The sequence below is a fragment of the Gallus gallus genome, chromosome Z (assembly GCF_016699485.2).
Source record: "Gallus gallus isolate bGalGal1 chromosome Z, bGalGal1.mat.broiler.GRCg7b, whole genome shotgun sequence".
Classification (NCBI taxonomy): Eukaryota; Metazoa; Chordata; class Aves; order Galliformes; family Phasianidae; genus Gallus; species Gallus gallus.
In genome coordinates, this window is record NC_052572.1 from 22,939,100 (window position 1) to 22,957,545 (window position 18,446).

Here is an 18,446-nt window from a genome sequence, read left to right on the forward strand (position 1 = left end):
GATAGTGCCTCACTACGAACACACCTACCAACTAGGAAGAAAGTAACAGAAAAGCTTTCTGTAAAAGAAACAAACAAACGAAGAAACAAAACACACCACACTAACAGCAAACAAAAAAACATTTTCTTCTTAAAAAGAAATTGTAACATAACAAAATACATAAACCATTCTGACCTTACTTTTCGTAAACCTTTCTAGTCCCAAGAAAATTAATTCAACCAAAGTAAAACTGAAGTTCACGCTAGTTTGTTGCTTAATATTGCACTGAACAAGGGGGACGCAGCCAGCCCCACGGCAGTCATAAGTTAGACACTGAAAACAAGATGCTCTCAGATCTTCTGTACTAAGCCATCTACTGACACATTTCTGAGCTTTCATATTGGACCAACTCAAAGGAACTCAGAGAATAGATGTGCAGAATGGTCTGCCTACAGTAATAAGAATCCACAGGTTACGCAGAGAAATATCAAAATGAAAGCGAGTCTGCGACTGGTTTTATAACTGGCATTCAGTATCACCTGCCAAATCTCAGACTGCTGCAGCATTTGTGCTCCAAGGAAAAGAGAGATTTACAGGTACCATTAACTCAAACATGCCAAAGTAGGCATGAATTGTAAAGAGAGGCTTCCTTACTTACAACTTGCTATGCAAGAGCAAGAAAAGGATAAGCATACAATAGAATATGTTTGTTGGCATGACTATGCCACCAAGCCCTGTTAATCACAGTTTATACTAACAGCACTTCTTATTCAGTAAAACTGTGACGACATTCAACCTTTTGCCAACACAGCTATGACAAATATGTAGTAACCATCTTTGATATTACTATGTCCACAAAGACTTACAAGCATGCACACTTAGCCTGAAAAGGTCCTCCCACATTATAACAGCCAGGAAACCGTCAGTAAGGAGTAGAGAAAATAACCTTTTCTGCCTACTAGATACAAAATGTTAAGGTCTTAGAAACATTGGCCAAGAAGCTGTAATGCTAAAGAATGATTTGGTGGTATCCACTGTTTTGAAATACTAACATCTTTTTATCTGGTCATTAACTGGTTTTACATCATGTTTCTACTTGGGAGTTTAGTTCTGTAGCTGAGCACCCGAGGAATTTTTAAACAGGCATAAATTTTAATAAACCAGGGCTCCAAGTAAGAGTCTAACACTTTTCCAAAAAAAAAAAAAAAGGCAAAATAACTTCTACTCCCTTAGATACAAGAATTTACTTTGACATAATTGCTCCTAAATTATTAGAGAATTAATAGTTTCGTTTGGAAAAATAAAAGAGGTGCTATTTCAAAACACTAAGTTATGCAGAAGAAAATAATTCCATGTCATATAACTACTCTGCGACTATTCTTCCTCTCATCTTGGGTCTGTTTCTACTTGTAACATTCTTCTGGCCTACCAAGGGCTTGTAATTGTGACAGAGATAAAAATGCCTATTACAAAAAGCAACAACCATTAATTACTGTGAGAATAAACTGGAGCAGCAGATGGCCATGTAGGGGAAGCAGAAACAATGAACAGGAGAGGTTCTGCTGTTCACTTTGTCCCTTCAGACCAAAAAAAAACAAGCATGAGAAATTACAAGCACTTCTGAAGTAATAGTGTAACTGCACATACAAAATCATTCTGGAAAAAAAGATACAGGAAGTAATTATAAGCCTCAGAAGCATATTTTACCATGTTAAACATAAGTCTTGGTGTTCTAAACTTGTATTTCATGCAACATTACGTAAATGAAAGTCCTCTGTATTAATTATGCTCCTCCATACTATTCTAGTGGCCAATGGCCTTCACTCCCTTCCCCACCTCCTCAAAAATTCTTTTAAGAGGTAAAGTTTAACAGTAAAATGCTTAAAATTGTTAATTCAACTAATCCAACATTCTCAACAGCTTACAGACAGATTTCAGGTACAGCTAGAAAAGTAAATCAGATTGTGAGATGAAACACTGAATCAGCAGGTTCTACCTAAAACTATGAGAAACCTTTGCTTCAGAAATACTATCATCCATTGCTTAATTTGCTTAGAATCCGATGGCAGGCAATATCAGCATTTGCTTCAAAGAAAGACACTGTGGACCAAGTAAACCACTAACAAGTAAGGAAAAGAGAAACTTGAGAGCCAAAGGGGAAAGTGCAGGTCATTCTATTGGTATCTTTTCTTAAACATGAACTACCTTTAATTAAAGAAGGATTGATTTACACAATGGACAGTGACAGAAGTACCGCTTACTGACACAAGGCACACTAGTAGATTGGTTACCAAGAGAAAGGAAGACTGTACTGTAGTCAAGTACACAAACATGAGCTACCATCTTGTCTGTATCAGATTCTGAACGCTGAAAAAGAGAATGGTATGTTATGTTTATGGATGAAGCTTGTAGTGACTCCTGATAACTGATTTATCTTTTGACTGCAGCACTGGTGCTAATAAGATCAAAGTTGAGATTCTTCAAGAAGCAAACAGTTCTTCCACAGTAATTTTGAAAGGGTGTTTCTTCAAAAACACCATGCGTTTTGAGTTAGATAGCCAGTTTCCAAACTCCACATTTAACAGGAACATTTCTCATGCTGATCAGCTACTCCCAAGAACTGTTCAGCAGAAGGCCAAGTGAATCTAGGCACGTTACCAATCATTTATGCAGCCAAAAGTGGTGGATGATACAATTCCACATGCTCTGGATTAAAACTTCCGCAGAACATTGTTAGACTGATGACTAGTAGTATACAACAATTAAACAATGATGAATACAGCCCTTTAAATAGCAATGGGAAAAAATAATAAAAAAATACACAAGGATATATCCTAACTTAACAGTTTGGAAATAAACTTGTATCTGACAGTGCTACATTAAAATGCCCTTGTCGTGACTTCATCATTGAAAAGATCACATTTTTCTAATACTCTGTGACTTTAATCACTACAGAAATCACAGAATCCTACCCAGACTCAACACTATGCCATCTACACAGTCAGCAAGCATGTATGCTCATATGCCACGAAGAATTAAAAAAAACCCAAAACAACAACATTCACCACCACACGTTTCTGAAAACACAACACTTGTAGGATATATGTGGGCCACAGAAACAGCTAAATTTGATTTTCAGTCATACAGAACTTCGGTGGTGTTTACAAAAACAAAAAAAATGCCACAACCTGATTCACGCACCTAGTCACTCCTAGACCTGCTGTGTTCTGCATAAGGCCACAGAAGTACAGAAAGAGGAATCTCCTTTTCAACAAGGCAAATCCAAAGTCTCACATACCCTCAAGTATAGCAAGATGTAAAAAAAAAAAACCTCACATGCTGAATCTGGAAACTATCAGAAGCAACCTCCTTAACTGTTTCTGTCTGAGCAAAGTAAGGTATGAGGAAGCGAAACAGCACATCCAGCAGCACCTGAGGCCTGTCAGACACTGGCAATACACAGACCTGTTGCTAGGACCAGATTGCTCTTGCTGAAAACCCAATTCTGAGAACCTACCAAGGCTGTGCAACCAATATGGCTATGCCAGTTCTACAAGACATCATCTCACTTGAAATACCAGATCCGGCACCCAGAGCCCAAATTTTTTGGCCTCCAGTGACTAAACTGTATTATCAAAATAAACACCACATGTTGCTGCTCCTATTAAACAGGCTCCAAACCCATCTTAGCACAAAGCAACACAACAGCAGAAGTCTGGCAGCAAGGCCTTGCCAAACCCCCAAGATCTCTGCTCACAAACGTCTGCATTTGATTGCAGAGAGTAAAGCAATGAGCCTCACCGAGCTGAGACTGAAATCTGCACCTTTTAAATCCTGGCCCTGGAGACCCTGGAAAGAAGGAGTCCCCTATTCCAACTCATCCGTGGCTCAGTCAATTCTGCCAAGGCAGACAGGCCCAAGCGCAACGAACTACTACGGAAGGTATTACAGAGGAAGGGAAAGGTAACACCGAGGTGCAGACCGTGTTGGAGCCTCACCTCCTGGATCCGCCGGCGGGCCCGCTGCAGCACCTCCTCGTAGCCCTTCTGCCGCAGCTCGCTCAGGCTCTCATAGTACTCCTCGGGGTCGTCGGTCTCGGTGAACAGCACCTGCGAGAGGATCTTCCAGCCGCAGGTGTCCAGGCTGTGCACCAGGTAGACCTGCAGCCGGTAGCACAGCGCGTCCATCTCCTGCTCCGAGAGCTCCGGCGCCCCGAACAGCACGGTCCACATGCCCGAGGGCTCCTCGGGGAAGGCGGGCAGGTAGGGCTCCAGCTCCGAGTTCACCGAACACAGCTGCTGGTGCACGGCGCGCAGGTCCTGGAAGGAGAACAGCCCGGCCCAGCTGCACTCCTCCCCAGCGGGCTCCGCTTCGGGAGCGCCCGCCTCGGCCGCCTCCTCCCTGCCCAGCTCCAGCACTTCCATCTCCTCGGCGGCCGCCTCCGCGCCCCGCGCCGCCTTGCGCGTCGGGCCGCTCCTGGAGGCGCGCAGCGGGCTGCCGGGCAGCGCCTCGGCCCGTTCGGCGCGGGACAGCAGGGCGGGCTCGGCGCCCCTGCGCGCCGCGGGGCTGGAGGCCTTGGGGGCGGCGCGGGCCTCGCGGGAACCGCTGCGCTGGCGCTGCGCCGTGCGGTTGTGGCAGGTGATGGCGAACTTGCCCTCGATCTCATTCCAGGCCACGATGAAGACAAACTTGTGCTTCTCCCGCTCCTGGAAGGCGTGAGGCCTCACGGCCACCCAGTCGGCCTCCAACGTCTCTTCTAGCGCAAAGGCGGACATGGCGCTGCGCAGCCGCCTCCCCCCGCTACGCTCCGGTCCTGTCGGCCGCCCCCGCTCGCCGGCCGGCCGGCCGGCAGCCCGTAGTCCTCGCCGCTCACCGCCCACCGCCAGCCATCTTAGCGCGGGGGGGAGGGAAAGAAAGGGGGCGGCCGGCTCTGCGCGTTGGGGGCGATGCGCCGCGTCCCAGCGCGGGAGGAGAACGAAGAGGGGCTGCCGGCAGGCGCTCGGCCGAGCTCACGCCACCCGCCGCCGCGGCGGACAATGCCCGATGCCCCCGCTCAGGTACTGCCGCACGTCACGTGGGGCGGGATCTGTTTACAAGCAGCGGTGGCGCTGCGGCAACTCAACGCCGCGCCCGCCGAGCTCCGCCCTCCGCCCCGCCAGGCGCCGTCCCCATTGGCTGCCGCCGCCCTGGCACCGCCCTCCCTCCTCCGCCGGCCGCGTCCCGTCCTCGCGCTTCGCAGGGTGGGCGGGGAGAGGGCGATGCCCGCCCCTTCCCTCGGACGTACAATGCGGCCGTTCAGGCGCGCGCGGGGCGTGATGGGAGGGGCGCGTGCAGCGCTGCCGCCGTTAGTGGGCGGGCCGCGCGGCGGGACGGGGTGGCGGCGCTGTGGCGCGAAGCGGAGCGTTTAACAGCCCTTAGCGTGCCTGGCCGTGCCGTGCGCGTCCGCGGCGTGTGGTGTGGCCCGGCTGCGAAGGGGTGCGGAGGGCGAGGAGATGGGCACAGCTGTCTTAGTCGGTTCGTGCCTTCAGAGCCGAAGTTGATTGGCCGCGCTCCGTGCTTGTGTTGGCCCGTCCTGCTTAGAGCTGGCAGCGCCCGCGGTGCTGGCGGAGGCCCCCGAGCGTATCGCGGAGCACGTAGCTTGCACGGAGCTGTCGGCGGCCTCGTGGAAGCAAGCCTGAAAGGAGCGGCTATCCAGACGTGATCCAGGCAGAGCACTCGCTAGGATCTTGTTGCCCTTTGGGCTATTCTGTTTCACTTTGTGCATAAGTGAAAAAAAAAAAAATTAGCCCAAGGACACTCGCATGGGAAATAGGATAGGCAATGTGTGTTGAGCCACCTGTGATGCTGTTGTTCCTCTGCAATTTAGGGGAAGCCGGCGGCTAAAATGTTCTCAGTTGAGTTTGTCGAGAAGCAGAGTGAGTCACCGTCTCCCTTTTCGTAAAGTTAGCACGCTGACTAGCGAGCGCCCTGTCCTTGGGGGCTGAAGTGCCTGAGGAGCCGCTGACGATCCAGCCGTTCTCTGGTCATTAACTGAGCGACCTCGTGTTCAGGAGAGTCACATATTGAATACCAAAAGTAGCAGCTGTTAGAAAAAAAGAAGGAAATGACAGCTCAGCAGCCAGAGGAAAGGACAGGAGTGGGTTCTGCTAATGGCGATGGTGTGTGCTTCACATCTGAGAGAACGGCATTCTTTCCCGGTGCTGTAAATTTCAGCGCAGATCAAAACATCTGTGAAGTTATCTGGAAGATCTGATTATAGGCAGCGTGTAGGGGACCAAGCAGGCGAATGATAATACACTGCTGGAGGAACTCTACTCTGGTTGTTAGGTATTCAGAAACAAATTCGCAGGGGATGATAGTAAATAGCAGTCCATTTCTGTCATTAGATATGCATGAAAGAAAAATTAAAATAATGAAGATGTGGTTCTGTCTGTGTGTGTATATACGCACTTAAACACGGGCCTAAGGAAATTAAACGTGGATTCAAGATTTCTCATCAGGCAGAGGATCGGAGTCCTAGTATTTCAAGTATGCTATTGCAGAGGCCAAGGTCTTTGAAGCAGTGATAGCCTGGCTGTTCTCAGATAACAGAAGGACGAGCCATTAGAATTTAAAGCAGATATTAGGTAAACGCAGCGTTTGGGAGCTGGATGAAAATTAGTGAAATGAAAATCTGAAACTTGATAAGTTTCTGATAGGCCTGTTCTAACGCAGCAGAAAAGCTGTGCAGTCAGGTCTCCAGAGCTATTGTACGTTGCCAAAGCTGTACTCTTAGGGGGAAAAAAATTTGCAAGGGAGTGGCAACTTTTCAAAATCGTATTATTAAGGAGCACTCAGTAACCTTTATAGCAGCTTCTTTATTGCTGGACACCCACAGCTTGTCACTCAAAATTATAAAGGGCAGGCTTTCCTGATTCTGTTGATTTGTTCTTAAGAGTGACTAAAGGAAATATGTCATACTCTACTGAATACTCTACTGAATACTCTACTGAATACTCTACTGAATACTCTACTGAATAAGACAGCAAACAATTGAAATGACTTTCTTAAAGGCTAGGAACAACCCTTCTGAACAAAGATTGTGGTGGAGTCTACTGGTATCCTCAGCCTGCCTTAAGAAGAATGTTACCAGCAGGTTGAAGGAGATGAGGCCATACCTGGAGTGCTGTGTACAGTGCTGGTCCCCCAGTGTGAGAGATTCCTGGGTATACTGGAGAGAGTTCAACAGCAGGCCATGAAAATGATGAAGGGCCTGGTGCTCCTCTTCAGTAAGGAGAAGCTGAGAGAGCTGTGCACCCTACAGCCTGGAGAAGAGGAGGCTTAGCAGGATCTCATCGATGACTATAGATACTTGCAGGGAAAGTGCGAAGAGGGTGGAGCCAGACTCTTTTCAGTTGTGCCCAGTGCCAGGACAAGAGGCAATGGGCACAAACTGGAACACAGGAAGTTTCTGCTGAACATCAAGATGCACTTCTGTACTGCATGGACGGCTGAACACTGACACAGGTTGTCTCAGCAGACTGTAGCATCTCCATCCTTGGAGATATTCAAAAGCTACATGGACACAGTCCTGCTTGAGCAGTGAGGGTGTACCAGATGATCTCTGGAGGTCCAGCCTCAACCATTCTGTGATACTGTAGTCTTCATCACTAAGAAGAAGTTAGATAGCACCCAATGAGCCTGGCCCAATCAGCCTGACTTGTGGTTGATTTCCACAGTTTAGAAAAGTGAAAAGTTTGTGGTAACTGAAATAACTACTGGAGAGTGTCTTTGTCTCCTAAGAGAATCTGACTGCCTGGAGAGAAATGGGCTGCCACACTTCAGTGTGTGTGGATCCCATCACTGTACTGGAAACCATGTATGAGAGACCTAGCTAATCTTACCAGTGGGGATACTGGAAGTAGCCGTTACTCAGTCAACAAGCTAGATTATTATGTTTCAAAGAGACAAAGGTTTCTGAGAGCCACAAGCACTCTATTGCTAGTGAGCTGAAATGTAAGCTTGGGAATTTAATTGATGTCATGTTATTTTTTTAAAGAATTGGGTCAAGTGCCAGAACTTTTATACAGGGAGTACTTTGAGTCATTGCTATCCCTGGGCAGGCTCCAAGCAGTGATTTTTAATAGAATTTTGGGCTAGTGAGCCAGTGATAAATAAGCTTCCATGAGTTTCTATGTACTTCTTTCTGCCTTGCAGTTTCATTTACCTGAGCCAGTTCTTGGACCAGCCAATTTTCAGACATGATCTCAGTTCAGATTGGTGTTGGGAAAACAAGGAAACTACAGAATAAAAATTCAGCAGTGAAGGAGATAGACTGAAAGCTTCTCAGCTCCGTTGACTGTAGAATGCCTAGGAAGATCCATACACAATAAAAGGACTGGTGACAGGATGAAACCCTATGGAATTGCATATATGTACTTGTGCATATGTCAGGTGGGTTAGTAATTTCCTGTCGTAAAAGGCTGAGTCCTCTGTGGATTGAATAACCTGTGGTCTCATTTGTCATCCGCATACTGATGTTATGAACAAGAACAGAAATACTCCCATCAGTATTTCTGCAAACATTCCAGCTAATGTGTGATTCCTGTAGATTGCTCAGGCTGAAACACTGTTCTAATTTTGTATCTTTGAACACCTTGGATAAACTGGTTTTGGTATAAAGCATTTTTTGAGAAAACAAGGCCTCATCTGGGAAACCTAATTTAAAGCTTAATCAATTTCAAACTACTACTGTTGTAATATGATTTTTGTCCCTACACAGGACTGATGTGATCTCTGCTGTACCATTCTTCACAGTAGCTGAGATGGAGAGTGGAAGATATTCCTTCATGTGCTTCAAAGTACTGTAGCAGTGTGAGTATCTTTAGGTGTTCTGAAGTTGCTGTTAAGTATTGTGTTAACACAACTGTTGCAGATAAGCATTTTTAATAGGTTTCTGTTGATAGTGTGATTCAAATTTTAATGTGGGCAAGCCAAATAGAAATGTCTGTTTGTTGTTAGTGGGAGTCTTTTTCTGGCAAAAGTTTAGGAGTGTTTTTCTAGACCATATCTGTGTGAAGCAAGACTAGAAGCTGACTACATGAAAGCACTATTGAATATGTGATGGCTTAGTAGCATTCATTCAATAAAAAGCACACTTTCTATTGATAGTTTTATCTGCACTTGAAATCCTGAAAATGACTACCCTTAGCAACTTTGATATAACAAGAATTTTGGGTAGTTTCCAAGTGTAATGAATTGCATCGTGCAGAGGAAAAAGTATAGCTGCAGTGTATGTAATAGTCCTTCCATTCTATAAAGGAAGACTGACTATTTTTGACATTTATGCTGGCTCCAAACCGAAGAATTTTCCGCAACCAAATATTATTGCAGTTGTAGAACATGTGGACTTACTACTGCATGGTAAACTTTACAAATGTGTGATTAAGTTGAACTGCTAAGAAAACCTAATAGTTTAAATGCAAATCAATCTTTTATTGAAGGGAATCATTCATAAAAGCCAGTGTTTTCTCTCTAGCCAAATAAGATTTATGCACTTAATTTGCCTAAGTGACAATGGAGAAAAATATGTTGGTGTCAAGTATCCCTCCCAGAAAGCTGAGATGGTATAAAACCTGTTTTCAACTTAGATGTGCTATCAGAGTTGGAAAATTCTAATTTTAACAAGAGTTTTACTAAACTATCTAAAAGTAGTCAGTAGTCTCTTTGGCAAATACAAAAGCATTTGCCATGAGAGACACAGTTAGAGCAGTCCTGTCTTTCAGGCTGGGTGAGTTGGGAATGATGGTGTTTGCAGCTCTCTTTAGTGGTTTAGAAAGCAATTCTGCAACTTGTTTGTTTACAGAAACTGTATTCTTATGTGCTCCACCCAAGTACATGGGAATAAAGAAAATGATCCTGATGACAGGAAGGACAATTAGTAGTTTTGAAAAAACAATTCTTTTAAAAGTTATTTTAAATGCAGAAATTCAAAGAATATTTCTAACTCTTTTTTTTTTGTCACGTTTAATTTCTTATAATTAAACAAAGATAATTGTTTCAGTTCCCTAGAAGTTGCATTTTCTTTGAGGACAACCGTGAAATATTCCAGTCTGAAATATTTTGAGAAATGAAGAAACTGCTTTCTTGGCTCTGAATACTGTGTGTCAACAAGCACAGCAATATAAAGACTGTAGTAGCATTGGAAGCTGTTATTCAAGGAAAGAGGAAGCAATACATTTAGCCACATCCACAATTTAACTGAGTCAATCAGGAACATTTGTAAGTAGGCAGGGAAAGCCCCAAACCACAGAACAAGTATTGAGTTAGACAAAATACCTACACAAAGCTAAAAAAAGATTATAGTTCTTGTAGTAGTGAACATAGTCTGCCTTCTGATTAATTGTGTAACATATGACAAGAAAGCCATTTAGATGTTTTTAAGTAGCCTTAGAGTTTCCGTCTTCTCTTTGTCTGATTTACAGATTAATTGATAGACTGAGAGCCTGATCTATCTGCGGGATCACACGAGGCCTACACTAAAATACTTCTACTGTATGGAAAAATATTTATCTATCTGAGGATTTCTGGCCTGACTTTTGGATGAAGAAAGTGTGTTGAGGACCACTTAGTTTTTGATTTAGTGTGTGATCCTAGGACTTCCCATAAACATGCAAGCCACTCTTCCTTTGGTCTAAAAACTTTGAATCCTCTATGAGTCACTCTTACTTCCAATACGTTTCCAGGCCATCTGACCCCTCCAGGATTCTGCAGGACTTGTGTCACTGCATTATACACTGGCTGAGATGAGCATAACAGACTATTGCATGCAGAGCCAATGCTGTATTTGGGTCACAACTGGATGGTAAAATTTCTAAATGCATTCTTTAACCATCTAAGAATAGACTGAGTAATGGGAATATTACTCAGTAAAGTCTTAGCTTGAATCTGATGAATTTAATCTTCAGAACTGTCAAAAATCTCCACCGAACCAAGAAAATGCCAGGATTTCTTTGCACTGTTTGTAACTTCTGGAGTTATCTCACCAGACAGGGATTTCTGCCTCCTGAGATTTCAGTCACGACAACACCTTAAGGAAGTGAAAGGAAATTTGTCCTTAGCTGTCCAATTAATCCTCACTACTTTCTCTGTGTTGCTTAAGTTTTGAGTAAATGTGAATGGTGTAAGTAAACAGTACATCTGATAAATGTAAATTTTATTTTTTCTGTTCGCTGGTAGTTCTATGCCTGTGTGATCCATGGATAAAAACTCTTGAAAAATAGTCATAAAATAAACGATAGCACTGTAATAATAAAAATTATAAGCATAGCCAACTAGTGAATTAAGTATCTGTGATTTATAAAAATCACAGGGACACTGTTAATTTCTTTTTCAACAAAACATTCTGCTCCTCTTTCATACAGGTCAGGGAAGACCACAGATACTTATGTTTAGCTTGTTTATTCACTTACTGTCTTAAGGATGCCCCATGAGTTTTGAATCATTTGCTAATTTCAACACAGAAACTACCTAATATCCAGGCTATAAGTAATCTCCCTGAAGCTACAGCTGTACTGTTCTTAACTACCCAGCTTGCTTTTGTTAAAGTCACCGTGTAAACACTTGTGCAAGTTTTAGTCAAAGTCCTGCACTGTAGATGTACCTAATAGTATTTGAAGAGCAGTGTCTCAGAAAATACATACGTTCATCTTCGATTGGCAACAGAGTATGCTGATGTGAAAGGCAGAGCTGGGGCAGAAGGTAAAACACAAGGCAGAATAACGTCTGTATCAACAGACTTGGAAACATAAAAAGTATTAGACTTGTATGATGTTTACTAAGTATTTTGAAAGCATTTTGAAAGTTGTCTCCTACTAAAATTCAAGTCAGCAGGATAGAGAGAAATTTAAAGTCTTCCCAGTTTTTGAGCAAAAAGAATTGCTGATAGCAATTACTCCTTGCCAGATGTGTGTTCCAGCAGTTTTGGGATCCAGTGAGGCTGGAAACAGTTCAAGAAAGAGAACAGGCTGCTGAGTAAAGAAACACATACTGGTGAGAAAGTCTTGTAACCAAATTCTCCAGAGCACTCTGGAAATAACACCTCACAGTAGAATAAACTCAGTTTATGAGTGAAAGGTCATAACAATGCTGCTGATGCTATAGGAAGCCTGAGTCCCAAGTGCCATCAACAAAGAATGTTAGGATGAGAGTCCTACATCTAAGGGAACTTAAGTGCTCTCTTGTATGCGTCAGTGGAAAACCTGAGATTTAGCCTCACTTGTGAAACTGTCATCCTGATTAAGCTCTTCTGGAGGAATACTGGATATATGAGCTGCAGTCTATGGACATAGCTACAACTGAAGCTACGATGTATTTGAGTCTGATCCTGTTACTCAGTATGAGAGAAATGGAGAAATAGATGGTATCTTCATCTGGTTCAGTCTTCAGCTGAACTGCCATGTGATCCCACTGGCAGCACTGAGGAAGGGAAGCAGTCCTTGTAGAAAGAAGTCTAAATCTTCTGCTGCTCAGCCTGCATACTATCCTTTGAGATGTTAAATCCCTCCTTCAATCTATGTGATCAGATTTCAAAGAGTAACAAAGCACTGGAGGGATTTCATACAGAGCTGTAATTCGTAGTTTAAATGAAAATGATAAAGGAAAGGTGAGTTTTGATTCTTCTTGTAATGTCACTGGATAATACTGTTTGTCAAGCTCCTGCATTATCATTCTGTGCTGAAACAACAAAGCCCATGGATGTGGGATGAGATAGAGCGTAGTGTTAGAAATAATATGATACGCTATTCTGCGTCCAAATCAATTCTAGCATTCATAGAAAATGCTTGTGTATCTGATTATTTTATTACTGTTATGGTTGTTAAAATGCTGGTCTGAAAGCAAATCAAGCTTGTCAGATAGGACAAGCAGCTTGTATTTTTAGAAATGAATGTTTTTCCTCATAAGCAGCATCTCAAATCCTTTGCACAAAAAATCACCTTCTGATCGTGGGTCCTTGAGAATGGGATACAGCATTCAAATCATTAATGCACAAAGATGTTTTCAGGCAAAAATAGCATATAGTCTTTTTAATTGAAATCAGAAGGTCACTTGTGTCAGATTTTATGAAGAAGATTAACACTGCTATTCTCTAGCCTGTTTGATGAGTCTTACTATTTTCATTCTAAGATTTATGCCTCAGGCAAACAATTTATATTATGAACAATAGAATATTCTAAATTATTTCCTTACAGATGTATGTTCTGCATTCTCAGTTCAACGTTGTAACCCACCCTATTCTACAGCATGCCACTGCATCTGAGTAAGCATCAGTATGAGCAATGACTTGCCCAAAGCCATATTAATAGAGGTGCGTATGTCTTAGTTGGTCAGTCAACTGATGCAAAGCATAAGTCGTGTATACATATGTATAATGATTGATTTATTTTTGAAACTTGTAAAAAATGCATTTACCCTTTGCCTCTTTACCAATTTAATCAGATGACCCCTTTAGGTGTCACCCAACCTGAATCATTCTGTCATTCAACATTGTTAAAATTCAGTTACGGTTGGACATTTAAGCAGTTGGATTCATCCAACCTGAATTATTTTGCCATTAATACTAATTTCAAATTTGATTAGAACTGGCCAACATGTTCAAATATTCTAAGACATGGAGTAATGGAGGCACAAACTGGCGGTAACTGTGGAAGTTTTGCTTTCTCACAGAATCAGGCTACTGTAGCATTCTAAGCAATGGGCTCTTGTACTGGCACTTCTGTGTTGCTAACTCATGCTCTGCTTCTCATATTACCAAGGTTTACTTTCAGCATCTGTTCAATAAATATTCTCCTGACAATGCTGAAAGGAAATGTAATAGGACTGTAATGACCTATTAGATTTTAGCATGATGTAAACTAAGCCAATTCTCATTACAATAATGTGTATTTGTTTTAAGACTGTGGTCTTGTTTATTTTTACAGAAGAATAGGACATCCATAGGAATGGTTTTTTATTAATGACTTCTCCTGTGCTTGTTATTAGTCACCAGCTGACACCTCTTCCAGTCAGTCTTTATTCCTAGAATTGCATCATGCAACAAATACATCTTGACATTCTTTGCTGTTGATGCAAGAACTGAACAAGTCTGAATTGTTATTCAAGTTCCTGTTTTAACTTACTGTCATCATCCCGTGGTAAATCCTTTCTGTTTAATTGTATCAAAACTATATTTTGTATGTTTATTCCTTTTGGTGATAACTTGGTTGTCATAACCATGGTTGTAAAAAAAAAAAAAAAAAAAAAAAAAAAGAAAAGATGAACTATTGAGAACAAGGGAAAGATAGATCTTTTACTAGAGAAATACAGCTAAGTGTCCTTCTTCAAGTATTAATTGAGTTCTATCAATAGATCTTTGGTAATTCCTTTTTTCCTTTACACTGCCTTCAAGATCCTTTTTGGTCACAGAAGAATGCTTGTTTTCTTAATGATTGTGTTATTAACTATTTGTTGAACGCTGAAATTTGGCCTTGTTTATTTTGTTTGTTGATTCATTGTTTGCCTACCAACACAGCAAACTCATTTGTGCATTGATCTATTTCTGTTTATTTAGTGTATCACTGATACTTCTTTAATTAACATCTGCATTCTTTTGTGGCTTAGAATAAATTGACAGACTTTAACCTGTGTTCCGTCTTTTGATCATTTTCAGTCAAGGTTTTGAGTATGTCTGCTGACATAAATATACTAATGATCCTCATTTGCTGTGAGTAAGTCAAATCATCTGTAATATACTCTGATTATCTTGGGTATGTCAGTGGAGTTCAACATTTCAGTGAGATACTCATCATTCTGAGAATGGAGATGTTTCACTGGTCACTGTGTTAGTAGCAGGGAACTCCCCATCAGGTGAATTTGTTCAGCATCCCTTCATTAAAGTTTCACTGAGTACTACTCAGAGTATTTTACACGGCAATGAAAAATTGTTTGTTTTACTGCAGAACCCTGTTTTTACTTGGTTGAACTGCAAATGCACCAGTGCCATTTCAGTCATCTAAAGTATACCTTCATTGTAGGTGATTTGTTATTCCTTATTACATCTATCTGAATGTGTGTCCTCACAGTCCCTTAAATCTGCACTTATATTACTAGTATTTTACAAGTATGTATGTGTTTCACTTCACTTCTTAGAATCGTCTCACTGACTTGAATGGAACATCTTCAATTCCAAGAAGCCTGGCCAAGATTTCTCATAAGCTATTTGTCCAGACAAGTTTGCAGTCAGAGCAGGAACTAAGAAGCTGATGAAGGGATATGGAGAGAGGCAGATACTAAGAGGGCATCTGCAATGGGTCAATTGGTGGTGGCAATGTATTTCTTTTGTTAAACAGTTAGCAAGAGCCTAGCTTCAGTGTGATTTGACCATAGCTTTGATGTGGTTGCAGTAAGGCTATCTTGGTTACTGAACAGAAATGGGATGACAAATCACGCCACTATTGTAGGCCAGAATTTTGAAGGCAAGAGTATGAATGATCTGAAATATAAATGATCTGAAATCATTACTAGGAGTAAGTAAAAAGTGTGGTATTTAGCATAAAAGACTGCCTTTCAGCTTGATAAGAGATCTCAAAGTAGCAGCATCTTTTTCCAGGGGGAGCAGTGATGGTGGGGGCTCCGAAGTCAGTGGGAATAGGGAATTAACCCAAGGAATGGCAGCTGAGCAGTGAGAGGAGAAGCACTGCAAAGAAGAAAATAATGAGGAAACAATGGCACAGCTTTTATGGAGTCATCTGTGGGGGATGGAGAGGCAATAGTGACATCCTGTATTAATTAGAAGCTTTAAGCCTGTTTTACTGGAACAAATGAGTCAGGAGGGTCAAAGGTATTTATTTGTATGACCCACTGTACAATACTGAGTAGTTAAAGTATGGACATTCAGAGATAACCAAATGTCTTGCAGCAAAAACCCACATCTAAAATAAAAACCCAGAAGTTTAAACTTTTGTTAGCTACAAATAAAAGTAAATAAGAACATGGAAAATGGTTGAATGAGATTTTATCTACATCTCTTATTTCCTTTCCCAATAGCTGCAATAGTCTTCGCTGGTTTTGTTTTGTTTCTTATAATAAGGGAAGATGTTGTATTTGGCAGCCTTTTAGGTAGTATTAAAGATGGCAGTAACTGCTCTTTTTGGATGAAAAAGAAGCTAAGATAATGAGCCAGAGCTGCTGTTATTACTGCTACAGTAAGAGCCTGATTCTGCCTCTTCAATGATAAATTAAGACAAGAACACACAAAAGGATAAAGGGGAAAAATGCCAAATTACAAAGTGTACCCTCTGCTTTTGCTCCTGACTTTTTTATAGCATTACTGCTAGAGGAGACTAAGCACGGTAGCTAGTGATTTGGCTAACCTGTACAAGCAGTGAACATTGCTTTCCTGTTTCAAACTTAAATCAGTGCTGCCAAAAAGAGTCATCCAGCCAGCTAAAGCATGAGCTGGAGACACAGGAAAAGGAGCAGAAACAAGATCTACACTGGGGAAGCAAAGGGACACAAGTGAAGAGGTATGGCAGAAGAAACCCCTGCTGTCTGGAGCCCAGCATTTGCTGAAGCTGGCAGAAGAGGCAGCATCATGCATGCACTGCCCTTGGTATTCCCCTTGTCAATATGTTTCATAGGGCTCAAGAAAGAGGACACGGTGTGGTAATGGTGGATCTGTTTGTTTGCCGTAGCCTTCGTGGTCCCTCCCGTACCTAGAGACCTTTCTAACCTCAACCTTTTCTGACTTGTATAAATATTACAGTTTTATAGCCTGCTGCCTCTGTGTAACACTGACATTTCCTGGCTGACTTTTCCCTGATAGAGCTTTCAGGGCATGTGCCTTCGAACGTCAGGCAAACTGAGCTGCTGTTCCTATTATAGTTTGACAGACACGCATAGCTCTTCAAATACCATTATTTACCATGCTAGTGGCTGTGTTTTCTTAAAGAACCATTGCGCTTTTAATTGAGCTGGAGTGGATACATGGTTAAGCATCAGCTAGCCCTTGTTAACTATATTCTTTCTTATCTTGGGAGGAAAATCTAATTTTGTAAGGACTGTTTTTTTTTTCATTTTAGGGCCAAAAGACACCAGTGTTTAAAGCAGTTGGTCTGGCTGCACTTCCACAGGACAGCCCAAACCTCTGTGCTTCTGCTCAGCTAGTAATGCATGTTCTCTTAAGCAACACTTTGTGATATGTCCCCTCATACAGCCTTTCAGAAGATCCCATCTTTATTGTACCATTTCAGATTAACCCTGTATCTTCTTCATAACAATTGCATTGGACTTTTGTACTTGGGATGCTTTGAGAGTTAAGATTTCACTGAGCGCAGAGCCTTGAGGAGAAGCCAAAGCTCTTCACACCATTTGGTTTGCAGGGAAAGAGATTTAAAGAAATTTCAAAGATTTGAAGAAAACCAATTTTTTTTTTTTTTTGGGGGGGGGGGGGGGGGGGGGGAGGGCAGAGAGGGCCTCAGGAAGCATTAATTGGTACCTGTGTAAGGTCTGTTTGATTAGCAAATCTTTAAGTGCCTCAAAAGAAGCATTTCCTCCCATTTAGCCACCCGAATCCTTTTTACCAGTGAGCTCTGTCAGTGTTAGGAGATATAGCCTGGAAGGAAGCGGAAGGTGCAGCAGTAGAGGGACAGGAACTGCTGGGTGGGAATCTGCAGAGATGAATTTGTGGCAGGCAGACTTACTGCTCAGCTGTGCACTCTAAATAGCTTTGATTGACTGCTGTCAGTGAAGTAGGTGTGATATATGTCAAGAAAAAAGGTTGAAAAAATGGGGGTTATGTTGTGAGGCGAATGCATTCTCATGGTGATGCACCTCTACGGTTGTGAAACATGGAGACCCTTGGGCGGGAAACTGTAGGTGTAAAATATAAGCCAAACAGAAAACCTTTCAGAGGACCACAGCAAGAAGTAAGCAGCTCTTTTGTTTCACACTTTATTTATGTTCTACCTAGAATCATGATAAACTTGGAATGTGGGCCCATGTGAACCTACTGATGTTTAACAAGGCCAAGTGCAAGATTTTTCCCTTGAGCTGTGGCAATCCTAGATATATATACAGACTGGAAGAAGAACCCCTTGAGGGTAGCCCTGCTAGGAAGGACTCAGGGGTCTTGGTTGTGTATGCTTGCAGCCCAGAAGGCCAATTATATCCTGGAGTTCATCAAAAGAGGGGTGGCCAGCAGGGAGAGGGCAGTGATTGTCCCTTTCTACTCTGCCCTTGTGGGGCCCCATATGGCGTACTGCATCCAAGTCTGGGGCCCCCAGCGTGGGGAAGATGTGGAGCTGTTGGAGCAGGTCCTGAGGAGGGCCAAAAAGACGGTCAGTGGGCTGAAGCACCTCTCCTTTGAAGACAGACTGAAGGAACTGGGCTTGTTCAGCTTAGAGAAGTGAAGGGTGCTGGGAGAGCTTCTGGCCTTCCAACATTTAAAGGGA

At 42.5% G+C, this 18,446-nt stretch overlaps 2 protein-coding genes across 2 annotated transcripts in view; one reads left to right on the forward strand and one right to left on the reverse strand.

Moving 5' to 3' along the window:
- JMY (junction mediating and regulatory protein, p53 cofactor) overlaps positions 1-5,046 on the reverse strand; it is a 63,122-nt gene extending 58,076 nt beyond the window's left edge. The window contains exon 1 of the mRNA XM_003642911.6: positions 3,978-5,046. Coding sequence (XP_003642959.2) covers positions 3,978-4,754 — 777 coding nt within the window. The 5' untranslated portion in view covers positions 4,755-5,046. The remainder of the gene's footprint in view (positions 1-3,977) is intronic.
- Positions 4,753-14,636, forward strand: LOC101748033 (translation initiation factor IF-2-like). The gene is made up of 4 exons (XM_040656229.1): positions 4,753-4,789; positions 4,875-5,493; positions 8,741-8,832; positions 13,209-14,636. The coding sequence occupies exons 1-3, from the start codon at positions 4,753-4,755 to the stop codon at positions 8,826-8,828; spliced, it is 744 nt and encodes a 247-aa protein (XP_040512163.1). The 3' UTR covers positions 8,829-8,832; positions 13,209-14,636.
- Positions 14,637-18,446: the final 3,810 nt, after the last annotated feature.